This window comes from Protomyctophum bolini (assembly GCF_963924005.1).
Source record: "Protomyctophum bolini genome assembly, chromosome: 7".
NCBI lineage: Eukaryota > Metazoa > Chordata > Actinopteri > Myctophiformes > Myctophidae > Protomyctophum > Protomyctophum bolini.
The window spans coordinates 43,766,156-43,783,399 of NC_137868.1; the positions used below are offsets into that span (position 1 = coordinate 43,766,156).

Here is a 17,244-nt window from a genome sequence, read left to right on the forward strand (position 1 = left end):
AACGCTCAAATGGGATTAACTCTAATTGGTTTCCTGCTCTCACTAATGCAGCACAGAGCCACCCTGACTAAGTATAGTGTCAGTGGGCGCACGCACGCACACACACATGGAGGGAGGGAGGGAGGGGGGGGGGAGAGAGACAGAGAGACAGAGAGAGAGTTGCCATTACTATGTCTCAGGCCTGAGCTGATCCCATCTGAAAGTAAACTGTCCTTTCTGACACACTGGAACAATTCCAACAGTAAATGACGGACTCTGAGGCAACTGTAGTCGTACCGTGAACTTGATTTATACTCTTCCAAGAACTGTGTGTGAGCGTGCGTGTGTGTGTGTGTGCGTGCGTGCGTCGACAACTTTACCAACTTGTTTAATAAAGTAGCGGCTAGCCTACTAAAGCCTACATACATTAAATAAAGCTGGTAGGTTAATAGGAGTATAGCCTACTGTCTACACAAACACACATACCACTGTTATCTGACTCGAGCCGCCCGTCAGGATTCCCGGTCCAGGTCTGTACTACGAACGCAAACACTTTATTCAACCTGAAACTGTGCAAATGTGCGCCTAATCGTCTCCATTCTCTTGCTATAATGTATATATCCTGCACACTGCACTGTTCGTGTGTGTAACCTTCAGCATAAACCCATGGTGGTCTGGCCATATTGCAATAAGGGCTTCCATCTCTTCATTGGACCACGTTGTGTCCACGGGACATCTTTACGCGTCGCCGCGAAATAATGCCTTCTCTTTCCTTCTCGTGTGCCAAAAATACCAACTTCTTCATCCCACAGTGGTACATTCACTCCCGATGTTTAATGCGATTACATTCACACCTGCGGTGATCCGCACTCTGCTGCGTTTTGAAGTGACAAGGGCCTTTCTGTGTGGAGTTTGCATGTTCTCCCCGTGTCCCCTAGGGTAGGTATACCCTCACAAAGAATATGCCGTAATCCTGGTCTCTAAATTACCTCACCCTGGTTAGCCGGGGCGCCTGATGGAGGGGAAAGGAACTGGTTGGAATAACGTGTTCCTTCCATGCGCTACGTCCGGCCGGGGAAATTCCCCCCCCCCCCCCCCCGGTCAGGTGAAAAGAAACCGCTTGGACTCCTCACGCATAGAAGGAAGCATGAGGTCAGTCCGCTGCTCCCCCCCAGGTTGGCAGAGGTGAAGTGTAGCGCCCAGGATTACATTAGATAATTGACAATGGGTGGAAAAAAAATGGGTTGCAAAATCGTGGGATAAAAAAGTATGTGTGTACCTTGGTCTCCCTGCTCTGCAACCAGCTGTTGAACAGGATGTCGTAGGCAGCGTAGATCTCGCTGGAGAACGTGTCCTTGCGGACCGTGGGATCTGGAGCCTTGTCCAGGTTGGCCAGATACTCCAGTATACTGTCACTGAAATGACACAGAGCTGGAGGGAGGGAGAAACTGTTATCAAGTATTTAAAAGCTAGTCTGTACATTTTGCATTTACGCAAAAGACTATTTAATAGTGTCGCGTATAAGCCAGACAACTATTCCACAATCTCCAGATTAAGCAATATATATATCACGGGAGAGGGCGTGCTTTTACCGCGATTATCGGCACGACAGCGTCGCAAGCGGCGCTGACGTCTAGTTTCCATTTGTTTGACGAAATTGCCAGTATATTTAGTCATAGTTTTAAGTCATCGTAGCTTGGTTTTCATTTCGTTTTCGTCAGTGAAAAAAGGTTAGTCGATTAGTCGACATTTTTCGTCAGGTTTTTAAGCCCTGTGGTCTGGAGTCACAGTGAGGATATACAGCCGTCTGCTCACAGTGCCTTCCTTATTCAACAGCAGTTAAGACAGAGACAGATTTAATTTGAGCTTTCCTTCCAGTCCTAGACATCAGTCAGTCCATCGGAGACCAGTGGGTTTTATAGCGAGAAATACCACATCTAACAAGACAACATGTGACGTGGCGCGTTGTTGTGAGGCTATTATTTATATTGAGTGTTTTTTAGACGTGCTGTATTTTACCGTCTTTTATGCCTGACCAGGACCTGGGTAATCAAATTTCGTTTCTGTACTTGTATGGAATGACAATAAAACTCCTTGAACCTTGAATTAGCGCCGTTTTGATGTAAGGTATATATATATTTCCTGTACATATTCTCTGGATTAGGAAATGAGTCCATGCTCGAAGAAAAAGAAAATATTCAAAGAAAAACTAAAATCATACTGCGTCTTTGGTGCTGAGCCAAACTGCAAAACGGCACAATCATGCAAAACCTTAAGAATGACAACATTTCCAGGGGGTGTGTTCCTAACTGGTTAGACGCCAATAATACTTTAGGGGGCGGTAGCTCTAAAGAGCGAGACGTTTTAGAGCAAGCAGCGGAAAAAGCTAGCGGACGTTTACTTCAGTTTGAACCGGAAATGAAAGGTCTGGACGCAAACCCCTTTTTTTTGTTTTAGCTATTGAAAAACTACAAGCTCATAACGCGGCACCAAGTGCCGCGCTACAAGCTTGTAGATCTGCTATTTTTGGGGTAGGGAGGGTCCCTGGAACGACATTTTCAGATGGGGGTCGGCGGCCAATTACATATATTTTTGGAGGTCCATTTTCAGAAAACTGTCAGGACTTTTTATAGAATTCGATGTCTAAATGGGTTAATGTCCTGTCCCCCCCTCCCCCCCTCCCGGACCAGCACTCAGACAGGTTCTTACCGGAGGAGAAGACCCACTTCATGTTGTCTGACTTGGCCATGGCCAGCATGGGCAGCATGGTCCCCAGGATGGCGTTGAGGAAAGGAACCATGCCGTACACTGTGGGAGAGAGAGAGAGAGAGAGACAATGAGGAAAGGAACCATGCCGTACACTGTGGGAGAGAGAGAGAGACAATGAGGAAAGGAACCATGCCGTACACTGTGGGAGAGAGACAAGGACACAGTGAGGAAAGGAACCATGCCGTACACTGTGGGAGAGAGAGAGAGAGACAATGAGGAAAGGAACCATGCCGTACACTGTGGGAGAGAGAGGACACAGTGAGGAAAGGAACCATGCCGTACACTGTGGGAGAGAGAGAGACAATGAGGAAAGGAACCATGCCGTACACTGTGGGAGAGAGAGAGAGACAATGAGGAAAGGAACCATGCCGTACACAGTGGGAGAGAGAGAGAGACAATGAGGAAAGGAACCATGCCGTACACTGTGGGAGAGAGAGAGAGACAATGAGGAAAGGAACCATGCCGTACACAGTGGGAGAGAGAGAGAGACAATGAGGAAAGGAACCATGCCGTACACAGTGGGAGAGAGAGAGAGACAATGAGGAAAGGAACCATGCCGTACACTGTGGGAGAGAGAGAGAGACAATGAGGAAAGGAACCATGCCGTACACTGTGGGAGAGAGAGAGAGACAGTGAGGAAAGGAACCATGCCGTACACTGTGGGAGAGAGAGAAGGACACAAGGAGTTCAAAAACAGGTAGGTTGTGCACATCCAGTCCCTTTGCTGGTGCTGGACTAAAGGTAGTAACAGGGTAAAAACATAATAATTCCGCACGCCGTGTGTGTGTGTGTGTGTGTGTGTGTGTGTGCGCGTGCGTACCATTAGAATCAGACAGGTTGGCGAGGGTCTTCACCACAAAGAAATGAGGAAGCACTCCAGGTTGAAACTTGCTGAGAATCTCCTCCATGATGTCGTTGATGTACTTGTTGCCCACGGCAACCAGGATGTTACTGGCCGCCTGCTGCCAATCGGGGACCACTTCCTGTAAAAAATAATAATAATAAAATAAATATAAGCCAGGCCTATGTCAATATCACAATAGCATTGACATGCAAAACAATGTCATTATAGTATAGTCCGGCAGATGGGGTGGACGGGTGGGAAATTAGATGTGATTACATGTGATGACTTCAGCACATTTGGGCAAGTGGCTATGGCTGTTTTTAGCCCAAGGAGTGTATTTTGTGCAAAACTAATGCTTGGAATGGATTCAGGATCATGAAAACCTCCTAGTTTGTCACATGCTACTTAAAGCATAAGGGAAGTTTGACATTTTTGCCTGCGATAGGATGTTAATGGTAGGGTCACAAGAAACCCCTATATAAAAAGAAATTGCTTAATAGTGACAGCCGGTCAGCAAGTGGATTCATGAATGTATGTATGTATATAGATAGACAATATTTTACTACATATATAACAAATGTCCCACTTTAAACAAAAGAAGCCTGTCGGCTGCCGGACTATTATATAAGCCTCGGAAACAAGGTGATACCATTTATTAACTAGCTGGCATAACAGAAACTACACAATATACAGAGTTAAATGAACACTTGAGGATTTCATTTTACTGGGTCCCAGGATGACGTGACTGTGATGACGTGTGTGTGAGTGTGAGTGTGTGTAGAAGAAGAAGAAGAAATGCGTTCTGGTAAATCAAGTTTACCCAGGGTAACTGGACTAAGCATCAGATACTTGTTTACAGCCAGGCCCACATGGAGCATTTCATGGTAGAGGTTCAATGCCTTGTCCAAGGGCACTTCAACGGTGGTCATTTTAACGTGTCGGAACGCTGATTCGAACTGGCGACCTTCCGGTATCTAGACCGCTCCGCAATCCACTCGGTCACCGCTGCCTGCTGTGTGTGTGTGTGTGTGTGTGTGAGTGCGCCTGCAGGGCCATTTGCGTGCCCCATAGGCAATATCTATAATATCTTTGCAGTGCCCCCACCGAACGAACTGTGCAAATTATAATCTGAGAATCTTAATTTCCCTCAATGTCAAACATAAAAATCTACATTTTTATGACACACAGAAATAATGCAAAAGGCACATTATATTCCTTAACACTTTCCCTACATAACTGCTTAATACGCTAAACCCGCTATTTGTTTAATGTGTTTAATTAGCCATTTTTTTATAATTAAAAAGAAAGAGCGGATTTGTCGCGGACATGGTGGCGAGGCCGTCGCGTTACGACGACGAAACCGGAAATCTAGCCGTGCTCTGGGCTGCTAGCCTAGGGCTTCTGGGAAAATGAGTTCAATGCAAGTGAACGGGGGATTTTGTCTGGACTACAACATGCTGTGCAAGGTGGTTTCATTTCACGTTAATCAAATATTTATTCGACCATTGACGATTCAGGGCCAGGCAATGGCATTTGTATGTGCATTCCTCGGCCACACACACAGCTTTACATTAACAGAAAACCACCCAATGATAGAACCACAGACTTTTCGATTAATTATTAACAGTTACGTTTAATTGACTCATTTCTTGAACAGCGAAGGATTGATTAACGATTAACGTCCCTGAGCGCGTACTGTACCTTAGATCGTGTCATCTCGTCGGAGGCCAGGGAGATGATGCTCTTTATTCTGGGGTATCTGATCTCCTCGATGCTGCTGCTCACGATCAGCTCGATGGTCTGCAGTACGACCACCCTGTGACTCACTATCAGCTGAGGAGAGGAGAGGAGAGGAGAGGGGAGGAGAGGAGAGGAGAGGAGAGGAGAGGAGAGGAGAGGAGAGGAGAGGAGAGGAGAGGAGAGGAGAGGAGAGGAGAGGAGAACGTTTACAAAGCAGTCTTGCATCAAAACGATACCTTAAAGGGTCAAGGCTTGATGATACAATGATAGAATGAAAGAAAATGCCAGCACTCAATATAATGTCCTTTTCTCATGATTTTATTTACCTCTGACGAGCAGACAACGTACAGTACGTATTTCGGCCTAGTCGGCCTTCCTCAGTGTTATCATAGTCGTATATAGCAAATTATATAGCAAACAGATAAAAAATAAACACAAACTACTTTTTGATAGATCACACAAAATGTAATTAAGTATAATACGGGTCAATATTATTATCTCTGCTGTAGGGAAGAAACGAAATGTCAGAAATATATTAGGACATAATAGTGCCTCATCCAAGTTGGTAGAGTTTAGGAGGTTTAGTCAGAAGAGCTTTTAAGTACCGGTACTCATAATAAGGATGCATAATGTAGATTGCTGGTTTCTGCCCAACAATAGTGACGCTATATGAAACTTTTCAAGATTTGTAACTTTAATTACACAATCGACGAACGAACAAGTAAATAATAAAATACACACAAACACAAACTGTAAAGACATGGCCAAAACAGGGGTTGCCAGGATGAAAGTGGTTGAAATCTGGCATAATTGCAGATACCAAAGAAAAATGACACAATGGCTGATATATAATTGGTCAAACTCTCTCAATACAACTTGTCACTTCTCATTTACAAACTGGGCCTGGGAAACAAGTGTCAGGGTGTTGACAGCAAGCAGTTCTAAACTCTAAGGGCACATGGTTAGTTTAGTTTAGTTTAGTTTAGTGTTAGTTTAGTTTAGTTTAGTGTAACCATGTAACCTTGGGGCTGTTTGGAAGTTGTTAGATTTGGACGGAGGCCAGTCCATAATCATCCAGATTGGTATCAGCGGTTGAACGTTGAGATAATCGTGGCGTGTACACAGTAAGGCTGCACGATATTAGAAAAGCATTGCCAACTAAAGACATGTTTAAAAAAAACATATCTTAGCATTCTAGCCTATATCTAACAAAAGGCAATATAATGCCTATGAACTTTTGACTTTCAGTTGCATTATTTCAATGAATGCAATAATGATATATTAATATTAGGCATGGAATTCAGGATGGAAAATAAAATTGTTCCTTTTTGGATTTGGGGGAGAAGTCGTTTCACGAGGAGAAGACGTTCAGTTGAGAGGGGCGGGGAGGAGCATCTGTGCTCTACGTTGATGTATCGATGTCGACTCCACAATGCGTTGCGGATGGGATTGCTCCATCGGCAAAGAAAAATAACAATAGGCCATTCATTTACCTCCATTAACCCATTCTGACCTGAGATCAGATTCTAAAAATGTCTTCTACATCCTGACAGTTTTCTGAAAAAGCTATGTCAGTCGTTCTTTCGATTTTTCAAAAATAGCAGACCTGCAAGCTCCTATGAGCTTGTAGATCTGCTATTTTTCAATAGCTAAAGCATAACATAATGCTAACATCAAAAGGGGTTCCCGCCCCAAAATTACATTTTCGATATACTGTACCTTGCAGCCATGGGGCTTCATCTTGCGCCACCCTTATCCCTTAAACGTATTTGCCTTTTTTTTTTTACTATTTTGAAAGACATTTTAAAATAGTTCAACTAGCCACTAAGTATTTTAAACGTTTTTTTTTTAAATAGTAAAAGAAAAATGCAAATTAGTTTAGAGGGATAAGGGTTAAGATATAGCCCTTAGTGTACACTGATAAAGAATGACGGTGAGAAATGGTGGTCTTAAACCACTCGCTGGTACAAATAGCGTAAATGTGTTTTATTTTATATTTACAAAATATCTTTTGCTCATAATGCCTGGTGGTTAAATGGTTACGGGATAACTGCTGGTTGAATCCTATCCAGAAACTCTAAACAACATGTTTTTTAAGGTTTTAAAAGGTTTTGCCCACCGAGTGAACTCTGGGGAGAACACACTGACGAGCGTTCTTCTTCCTCCATGTCTTGCTCACAACAACAGAATGATTCAATTCATAATCGGGTTAAACGCCGTCCGGCGAGGTTTCCCTTTAATGCAGAGCACATCAGTAGTCTTAAGTCTAAGACACGTGTTTGTTCAGTGCTGTTGACATTTCGGGGGGGAAAAGCAGACTCGCCATGAGAGCAACACCCTGCTTCACAATCTAAACAGTGAAAACACACAGGCACACCTTGCCACTGGGAGCCACACCTGTGTGAAGTGAGCGGTGCAAGTGTACCGTGTGGGGGTCCCCGCAACAACATCCAGACCCCAAAGGAACGCGCCCAGGGGGCCCGCCGGCCCTGGTTCCGGTGAGCCCCCCCCCCCCCCCCTCCCCTCCGAAACGGTCGAGAAATGACACATGGGGCGAGCCTTCCCGCGTCCGAAAAAGTTGAGAAGTGACAGAGTTACCGTGTTGCAGCTTTCCGTGCAGAGACAGACTCAGACAGAACCACAGTCTGATACTGTTGGTCACTGAGAGCTGACCAGTACAACCACAGTCTGATACTGTTGGTCACTGGGAGCTGACCAGTACAACCACAGTCTGATACTGTTGGTCACTGGGAGCTGACCAGTACAACCACAGTCTGATACTGTTGGTCACTGAGAGCTGACCAGTACAACCACAGTCTGATACTGTTGGTCACTGAGAGCTGACCAGTACAACCACAGTCCGATACTGTTGGTCACTGGGAGCTGACCAGTACAACCACAGTCTGATACTGTTGGTCACTGAGAGCTGACCAGTACAACCACAGTCTGATACTGTTGGTCACTGGGAGCTGACCAGTACAACCACAGTCCGATACTGTTGGTCACTGGGAGCTGACCAGTACAACCACAGTCTGATACTGTTGTACTGGGAGCTGACCAGTACAACCACAGTCCGATACTGTTGGTCACTGGGAGCTGACCAGTACAACCACAGTCTGATACTGTTGGTCACTGGGAGCTGACCAGTACAACCACAGTCCGATACTGTTGGTCACTGGGAGCTGACCAGTACAACCACAGTCCGATACTGTTGGTCACTGGGAGCTGACCAGTACAACCACAGTCTGATACTGTTGGTCACTGGGAGCTGACTAGTACAACCACAGTCTGATACTGTTGGTCACTGGGAGCTGACCAGTACAACCACAGTCTGATACTGTTGGTCACTGGGAGCTGACTAGTACAACCACAGTCTGATACTGTTGGTCACTGGGAGCTGACCAGTACAACCACAGTCTGATACTGTTGGTCACTGGGAGCTGACCAGTACAACCACAGCCTTCTACTGTTGGGACACTGGGAGCTGACCAGTACAACCACAGTCTGATACTGTTGGTCACTGGGAGCTGACCAGTACAACCACAGTCCGATACTGTTGGTCACTGGGAGCTGACCAGTACAACCACAGTCTGATACTGTTGGTCACTGGGAGCTGACCAGTACAACCACAGTCCGATACTGTTGGTCACTGAGAGCTGACCAGTACAACCACAGTCTGATACTGTTGGTCACTGGGAGCTGACCAGTACAACCACAGTCTGATACTGTTGGTCACTGAGAGCTGACCAGTACAACCACAGTCCGATACTGTTGGTCACTGGGAGCTGACCAGTACAACCACAGTCCGATACTGTTGGTCACTGGGAGCTGACCAGTACAACCACAGTCTGATACTGTTGGTCACTGGGAGCTGACCAGTACAACCACAGTCTGATACTGTTGGTCACTGAGAGCTGACCAGTACAACCACAGTCTGATACTGTTGGTCACTGAGAGCTGACCAGTACAACCACAGTCTGATACTGTTGGTCACTGAGAGCTGACCAGTACAACCACAGTCTGATACTGTTGGTCACTGGGAGCTGACCAGTACAACCACAGTCTGATACTGTTGGTCACTGGGAGCTGACCAGTACAACCACAGTCTGATACTGTTGGTCACTGAGAGCTGACCAGTACAACCACAGTCTGATACTGTTGGTCACTGGGAGCTGACCAGTACAACCACAGTCTGATACTGTTGGTCACTGGGAGCTGACCAGTACAACCACAGTCTGATACTGTTGGTCACTGAGAGCTGACCAGTACAACCACAGTCTGATACTGTTGGTCACTGAGAGCTGACCAGTACAACCACAGTCTGATACTGTTGGTCACTGGGAGCTGACCAGTACAACCACAGTCTGATACTGTTGGTCACTGGGAGCTGACCAGTACAACCACAGTCTGATACTGTTGGTCACTGGGAGCTGACCAGTACAACCACAGTCTGATACTGTTGGTCACTGGGAGCTGACCAGTACAACCACAGTCTGATACTGTTGGTCACTGGGAGCTGACCAGTACAACCACAGTCTGATACTGTTGGTCACTGGGAGCTGACCAGTACAACCACAGTCTGATACTGTTGGTCACTGGGAGCTGACCAGTACAACCACAGTCTGATACTGTTGGTCACTGGGAGCTGACCAGTACAACCACAGTCCGATACTGTTGTACTGGGAGCTGACCAGTACAACCACAGTCTGATACTGTTGGTCACTGGGAGCTGACCAGTACAACCACAGTCTGATACTGTTGGTCACTGGGAGCTGACCAGTACAACCACAGTCCGATACTGTTGTACTGAGAGCTGACCAGTACAACCACAGTCTGATACTGTTGGTCACTGGGAGCTGACCAGTACAACCACAGTCTGATACTGTTGGTCACTGAGAGCTGACCAGTACAACCACAGTCTGATACTGTTGGTCACTGGGAGCTGACCAGTACAACCACAGTCTGATACTGTTGGTCACTGAGAGCTGACCAGTACAACCACAGTCTGATACTGTTGGTCACTGAGAGCTGACCAGTACAACCACAGTCTGATACTGTTGGTCACTGAGAGCTGACCAGTACAACCACAGTCTGATACTGTTGGTCACTGGGAGCTGACCAGTACAACCACAGTCTGATACTGTTGGTCACTGGGAGCTGACCAGTACAACCACAGTCTGATACTGTTGGTCACTGGGAGCTGACCAGTACAACCACAGTCTGATACTGTTGGTCACTGGGAGCTGACCAGTACAACCACAGTCTGATACTGTTGGTCACTGGGAGCTGACCAGTACAACCACAGTCTGATACTGTTGGTCACTGAGAGCTGACCAGTACAACCACAGTCTGATACTGTTGGTCACTGAGAGCTGACCAGTACAACCACAGTCTGATACTGTTGGTCACTGGGAGCTGACCAGTACAACCACAGTCTGATACTGTTGGTCACTGGGAGCTGACCAGTACAACCACAGTCTGATACTGTTGGTCACTGAGAGCTGACCAGTACAACCACAGTCCGATACTGTTGGTCACTGGGAGCTGACCAGTACAACCACAGTCTGATACTGTTGGTCACTGGGAGCTGACCAGTACAACCACAGTCTGATACTGTTGGTCACTGGGAGCTGACCAGTACAACCACAGTCTGATACTGTTGGTCACTGGGAGCTGACCAGTACAACCACAGTCTGATACTGTTGGTCACTGGGAGCTGACCAGTACAACCACAGTCTGATACTGTTGGTCACTGGGAGCTGACCAGTACAACCACAGTCTGATACTGTTGGTCACTGAGAGCTGACCAGTACAACCACAGTCTGATACTGTTGGTCACTGGGAGCTGACCAGTACAACCACAGTCTGATACTGTTGGTCACTGGGAGCTGACCAGTACAACCACAGTCTGATACTGTTGGTCACTGGGAGCTGACCAGTACAACCACAGTCTGATACTGTTGGTCACTGGGAGCTGACCAGTACAACCACAGTCTGATACTGTTGGTCACTGGGAGCTGACCAGTACAACCACAGTCCGATACTGTTGGTCACTGAGAGCTGACCAGTACAACCACAGTCTGATACTGTTGGTCACTGGGAGCTGACCAGTACAACCACAGTCTGATACTGTTGGTCACTGAGAGCTGACCAGTACAACCACAGTCTGATACTGAAAATGGTTGAGCATTACTGACATAAATACATCGGTTTTTCAGAAAACTCTGTTGGCCTCCGGTCTAAATGGGTTAGGGACACATGGTCGCTAGCAGTTGGTGTTTACCTTGGGGTGTTTGAGCAGGTAGTCCTGACACATGGCCAGCACGCGGTCAGACTGCTGCTTGCCCAGCGTCAGCATGGACTTCCTGACCTGCTCCTGGACCTCTGGGTCTTTATCGTTGGCTGCGTCCAGCAGGGCCAGCGTCACACCTACAACGCAACACAACACACACACACACTACTATTAACACAACCACCTCTCTGTGTGTGTGTGTGTGTGTGTGTGTGTGTGTGTGTGTGTGCCCCAATGTGAAATAGAAATCAGTAAAACAAAGATACAGCAAGAGAAGAGAAGAGAAGAGAAGAGAAGAGAAGAGAAGAGAAGAGAAGTAATATATATGATTTATTATATAGCACTTTTCTGGGTACCCAAAGTCGCTTTACAGAACAGAAGTACAGACATTTTTATTAGAAAAACGAATTATTAGTATCATACTATCATTATTAGAAGAGAAGAGAAGAGAAGAGAAGAGAAGAGAAGAGAAGAGAAGAGAAGAGAACTCACGTTCCACGTCGCTCTCGTCCATGGTGGCAGGTCAAGACGGTTGCGGGTACGTCCCACTAACGACGACTAACGAGGCTGAGGATGGCCTGGTGTGAGAAATGTGAATAAAAACAGCCACGTGAACATCCACCCCGTCATCCGCTTTTCTAATCCACTTTTTAAGAGCAGTTATAGTCCCACATAGACAGACGGTGACAGATATATCCGCCCTACTGATTATAGTCTGGGCCGGGTTATCCAAATTCAATCTAAGGGCTATAGAGCAGCGGCAAAGGACGTCCGCCATCAAACCCGCGGACTGCTTTGAAAATACGAATACTAGAATGCTCACCTCGAGCGTAACTACTGTACTCTGTACCTGCTCTGTTACTGTACACAAGGCAATAAAGTACAACTAGTTTTTGGAACCGGACCTTCAAAATCTCTTCCAAATCCAACAATAAGGCCTGCCGTATGCACTGGAAAAATATGTGCGTGGAGAGGTTTGTCTAGCCCATGTTATGCTTAGCTGTGATTGGACCATAGCAGTTTGGGGAGGGGCTTAGCCACCGATTGGCCGGCCAATCGGCCTCCAAATGACTCGATTAGTGATCGGCGATTTACCCTACAGTATCTGGGATAAACGATATTTTATATCATTTCAGTGGTATAAAAGTCAGATATATAGTATAATATTTTGCATCTTTGTGTCACAGGCCTAAACAGTCTCCCCTTCCTCCCCACACACACGCAGGTCAGTTTTGACATGGGATTTTACATATTATAATTTGGGAAATTCTTCTCCTTGTTCTCCTTACGCACAAGATCGGTATCTGCCGATCATGAGAAAAACAATCTGTGATTGGTATCGGTCCCAAAAAAACCTGATGGGACCATCCATAAGTACAACCTTGAACGTTTCTCTGCCTGTTATTCCTAAAGGTAACCTCTGTAAAATACTGTATGCCTAAACAGTTAAACCTAACCCTATTACAGTCAGTAAAATGGTGCCAAAATCTAGAAAAAGTGTTTTTTCTTTATTTAATTTTTTCTCATTTAAAAAAGAAAAATCTCTGTAATTCAGTTGATTTACAACAACGTGTTGGGAAAGTTTGAGAGCAAGAGTGTCTGTCCTGTTGTCTTTGTTTTGTTTGTCTGTCAAAAGGTATAGATCGTGATCTACCAGTAGATCACACAGGCTGTGCAGGTAGACCACATGACATGGCCCTAAAAATATATACAATTTAAATAAGTAATAAAGTATTTTTGGCATCTGCCACTTGAATTAAGGTCACTGCACTTGATTGATTGACATCAAAAAGGGCAGCTAAAAAACCCACAATGCAACAGGCCTACCATGTTTCGCACAAACATCAGTATTACAAAAAAGAAAGAAGAACTATTTTCAGCAATGGAATAATACATATATATTTTTGGTGGCTAGAGATCTGGTCATTTTGAAAGTAGCTCTCAAGTCAAAAAAGTGTGGGCACCCCTGATCTAGGACATCTGCATCTGCACCGTCCATTGGGGGTTAAATACTGTAAATACTGCAAACCTGCTGGTATCGGAGTTTTCAATTGATGGTGCGTAGAAGTAGAACACACAACATTACCTAATCAAAATATTATGTAACGGTTTCTGTTTCCATTGCGTATGACCATCATGTGATCAATGGCACTGCAATGAACTGGTAAATAGGTTGGGAAAAATAATCTACCGTAATCATGAATCATGAAGTGGAAATCTAGCGTATGAAAGAGTGTTCAGTCTCCTTTTAACGTTATACTAATCTATATATACACAATATTTTACAGTGTACAAGCATCTTCTAAAATAATAAACAGTATAATGATATAGTCCCCGTCAGTAGTTGTCGGGGTATCTATCACTGTACATTTGCACATTTGTGAAATCTGCAATTTACCCATCCTTAGTAACTAAGTGGCATAGCACCTTGAGAGCAGGACTCATAAATTAAACCCTATACTTAGTTGGCCGGAGTCCCCATATAGTCCACTTGCCAGAATGTGAACTCGGAGATGTCGAGTACACCAAGGTTTTATGTTAGAAATGCTAACTTGCTGCATATGTTGAGCAATTTTCATAATTGGCATAATATGTGACCATACCATTAATGGTATGGTCACACATTATGCCAATTATGAAAATTGCTCAACATAATGCAAGTTAGCATCCGACAGTTTCTACATGCTGGGGACCCATACTAAACATAAAACCTTGGTGTACTCAACATGTCCGGGTTCACAATGGGGCTCGATGCGGGCTGGCAAGTAGACTAATAATAGGCCTTATCCTTTTTTCCCTGTAAACCAAATCTCTTTGGGGTAAATTGTAAATCTACATGCTCCCAACTGTTTGTGCCCATTGTTCACCCAGATCTACAAGATCATAGCGCGCCACCGAGTGGCGTGCTAAGAGCTTGTAGGTCTGCTATTTTTGAAAAATCGAAGAACGACTGACATAGAAACATGGGCTTTTTCAGAAAACTGTCAGGATGTAGAAGACATTTTTAGAATCTGATCTCAGGTCAGAATGGGTTAACGACAAGTGAGGCGAGCGTCAGCTCACCTTGTCAGTGTGTGAAGTTTGGATGAAGTCAGGGAGGCATGGAGGCTTCAGGAGGTCACCTCGATTTAACTCACCAAAACCTGGATGAAGGAACACAAAAAAAAACAACGAACCACATGAAATAAATGAACAAACAAACAAACGTTTGCTCCTCTGCTATACGTTTTGAGGTATTTTGTTACAATCAGGATGGAATATGTGGGACAGTCAGGTCCGTCTTGATCACATGATTATAGAGCCAATGTGTACCAATTGGTCTGAATATCAAGAAGCAACAATCAGGCCTGCTGATGATGCTGTAACATGCCGAAGAATTTGGGGCAGAGGGTTCTGCTCTGGCCTCCAGAGAATGTGTGTGCGGTTTCACACCGACCGGTCAAACGGAGACTAGTTGCGCACACACACACACACACACACACACACACACACACACACACAAACATGCAAACAAACATAACATAAAGTGGCATTGTGAAATGGAGTCAAACTGTACACAGCATTGGCATTTTTAATTTTTAACAGTACTAGTCCTGCAGCCGGGTGTGGAGGAGTGGGACATTTGGTATAGTTATTGTATTATTGGCCTAAAATATTGTCTATATAATACATACATTGATGAAGCCACTTGCTTGCAAAAATGTTAAAATGTCATTATGCTCAGGTTGTTAATGGTAGGGTCACTGACATATATCCGCCTATAAAAAAAGATTGCTCAATACCGACACGACAGCCGGTCAGCAAGTGGATTCATGAATGTATGTACTGTATAATATATAGACAATATTTTAGGCCAATAAAAGAAATATCCACCAGATTTCCCACTTTAAAACAAAAGATTAGAAGCCTGTTGGCTGTACGGACTATACTGCTAAGCCGTTTGGATTAGAGTGTGTCTGTATCAGACATGCTAAAACCGAAGTGTAAAGGGATGCCAGCATGATCCTTAATTCTGTCTTTGCTTTTCATATCCTTCCATCCCATCCTATGGATCACAAAAATGTGTGTCTTGGGCTTCCATCCTATGGATCACAATGTATCAAATGTATGTTTAACGTAGGGCCTTAACTGAGCCATCGCCGTCACATTTCTGGGGAAATAAATATTTCAAAAATAGCAGTTTCATGAACTCACGTTTCACAATGCAGTGCATTGTGAGCTTGTAATGTGTAGAGCACAATTCAATGCGTTTATTTTGTCATTGGTTGGCTTATATGCAGTTAGCAGCAGCAGCAGCAGTTGTCCTGCTTTAACCCATTTTGGGGCGGGAACCCCTTTTGGCATTAGCATTGTGTTATGCTTTAGCTATTGAAAAATAGCAGATCTACAAGCTACGAGCTTGTATAGGTCTGCTATTTTAGAAAAATCGAAGAACGACTCACATAGAAACATAGCTTTTTCAGAAAACTGTCAGGATTTAGAAGACATTTATAGAATCGTTCCCAGGTCAAAATGGGTTAAATGGTGTATAGAGAGAGAGAGAGAGAGAGAGAGAGAGACACCAGAGATTAAAAATAAAATAGACATTGAGCTTAATCTCCAGTGTGCTGTTCTGTCCCAAGAGGGAGATAACGTCTGGGTTTCCGAGGCAAAGGGGGAGGTGATCCAGCAAGCGTGACAGAGGTGAGCGTAGGCTCCACAATCATGCACACTAAATGTTTTCATTAGCCAGTAATTCCAATCAATGCACTTGGTTAAGGTCGTTATCTAACTTATCTCCACAGACTGCGAAGGGTCAAAAACATATCAAGAAGACACGAAGCCACTCAGTCACAGTCCACATACATCAAAAAAACACAAAGCTACACTGGCATATTTCCCATGTAAAACCAGCAAATACCAACTTGTGAAAGTTTGCATTGTAGATGATCGTTCATGTAATCAGCGTTTCACCTTATTCACGTTTTTCCTCAAAATATCTCGATTTATTCCCAATGTGTTTTTATTAAATAACAATGTACAACCTCACGACGTGTCGCTGTGAGCTTGTAGATCAGCTATTTTCATTTGTGGTTGTTTTCATAAGACCTGGTGGTCAGTCACTTGTTTCTCTGGCAACACAGCAAGAGAAAGAGGAACTTATGCACACACAAACGCAAAGACTTATGGGCCATATGAAAAAAGGTGAATGGACGGCCTTAACAGACGACGTCACACTGATAAACAACACCATGCGTGCGCATACCGGCACTGGGCACAGCACAAGAACCCTGCCTCTCATAAGATGCAATGGAAAAGTTCTAACTGCACTCACGTGTAAAACAAAAAATGCACCATCAAACTTTTCAGATGAAGTTTTTTCTCCCAGTGTGTGAAGGGAGAATGATTAGGATTTTTATTGTGATCTCTCGCCCCTTGAAATATATAATCCTTGGGTTTCTGTTGCGTTTGAACGATAATAGCAATTCAAATCAGTTGTCCTCAAAGCGACCTCCAGTCGCTGTCATAAGAACGGGAGGTGCGCGCATGAAGAGCCCGTTTGTCCATGGCTGCACCTGCAACCCATCAAGTATAATTTATCCTCTGTCACGCGATGGTGTCACGCACGCAGACCTCTACG

General features: G+C 44.8%; 1 protein-coding gene across 4 annotated transcripts in view; it reads right to left on the reverse strand.

Annotated features, from left to right (window-relative positions):
* Nucleotides 1–17,244, reverse strand: part of mroh1 (maestro heat-like repeat family member 1) — a 67,226-nt gene that overhangs the window by 45,609 nt on the left and 4,373 nt on the right. For 3 of the 4 annotated variants that reach the window (XM_080767106.1, XM_080767105.1, XM_080767103.1), the window contains exons 2-8: nt 14,688–14,767; nt 12,117–12,202; nt 11,616–11,761; nt 5,294–5,425; nt 3,569–3,731; nt 2,689–2,787; nt 1,259–1,410 (exon numbers count right to left, since the gene is read on the reverse strand). In XM_080767106.1, coding sequence (XP_080623232.1) covers nt 1,259–1,410; nt 2,689–2,787; nt 3,569–3,731; nt 5,294–5,425; nt 11,616–11,761; nt 12,117–12,138 — 714 coding nt within the window. In that variant the 5' untranslated portion in view covers nt 12,139–12,202; nt 14,688–14,767. The remainder of the gene's footprint in view (nt 1–1,258; nt 1,411–2,688; nt 2,788–3,568; nt 3,732–5,293; nt 5,426–11,615; nt 11,762–12,116; nt 12,203–14,687; nt 14,768–17,244) is intronic. The other variant, XM_080767104.1, reaches the window with a different exon arrangement.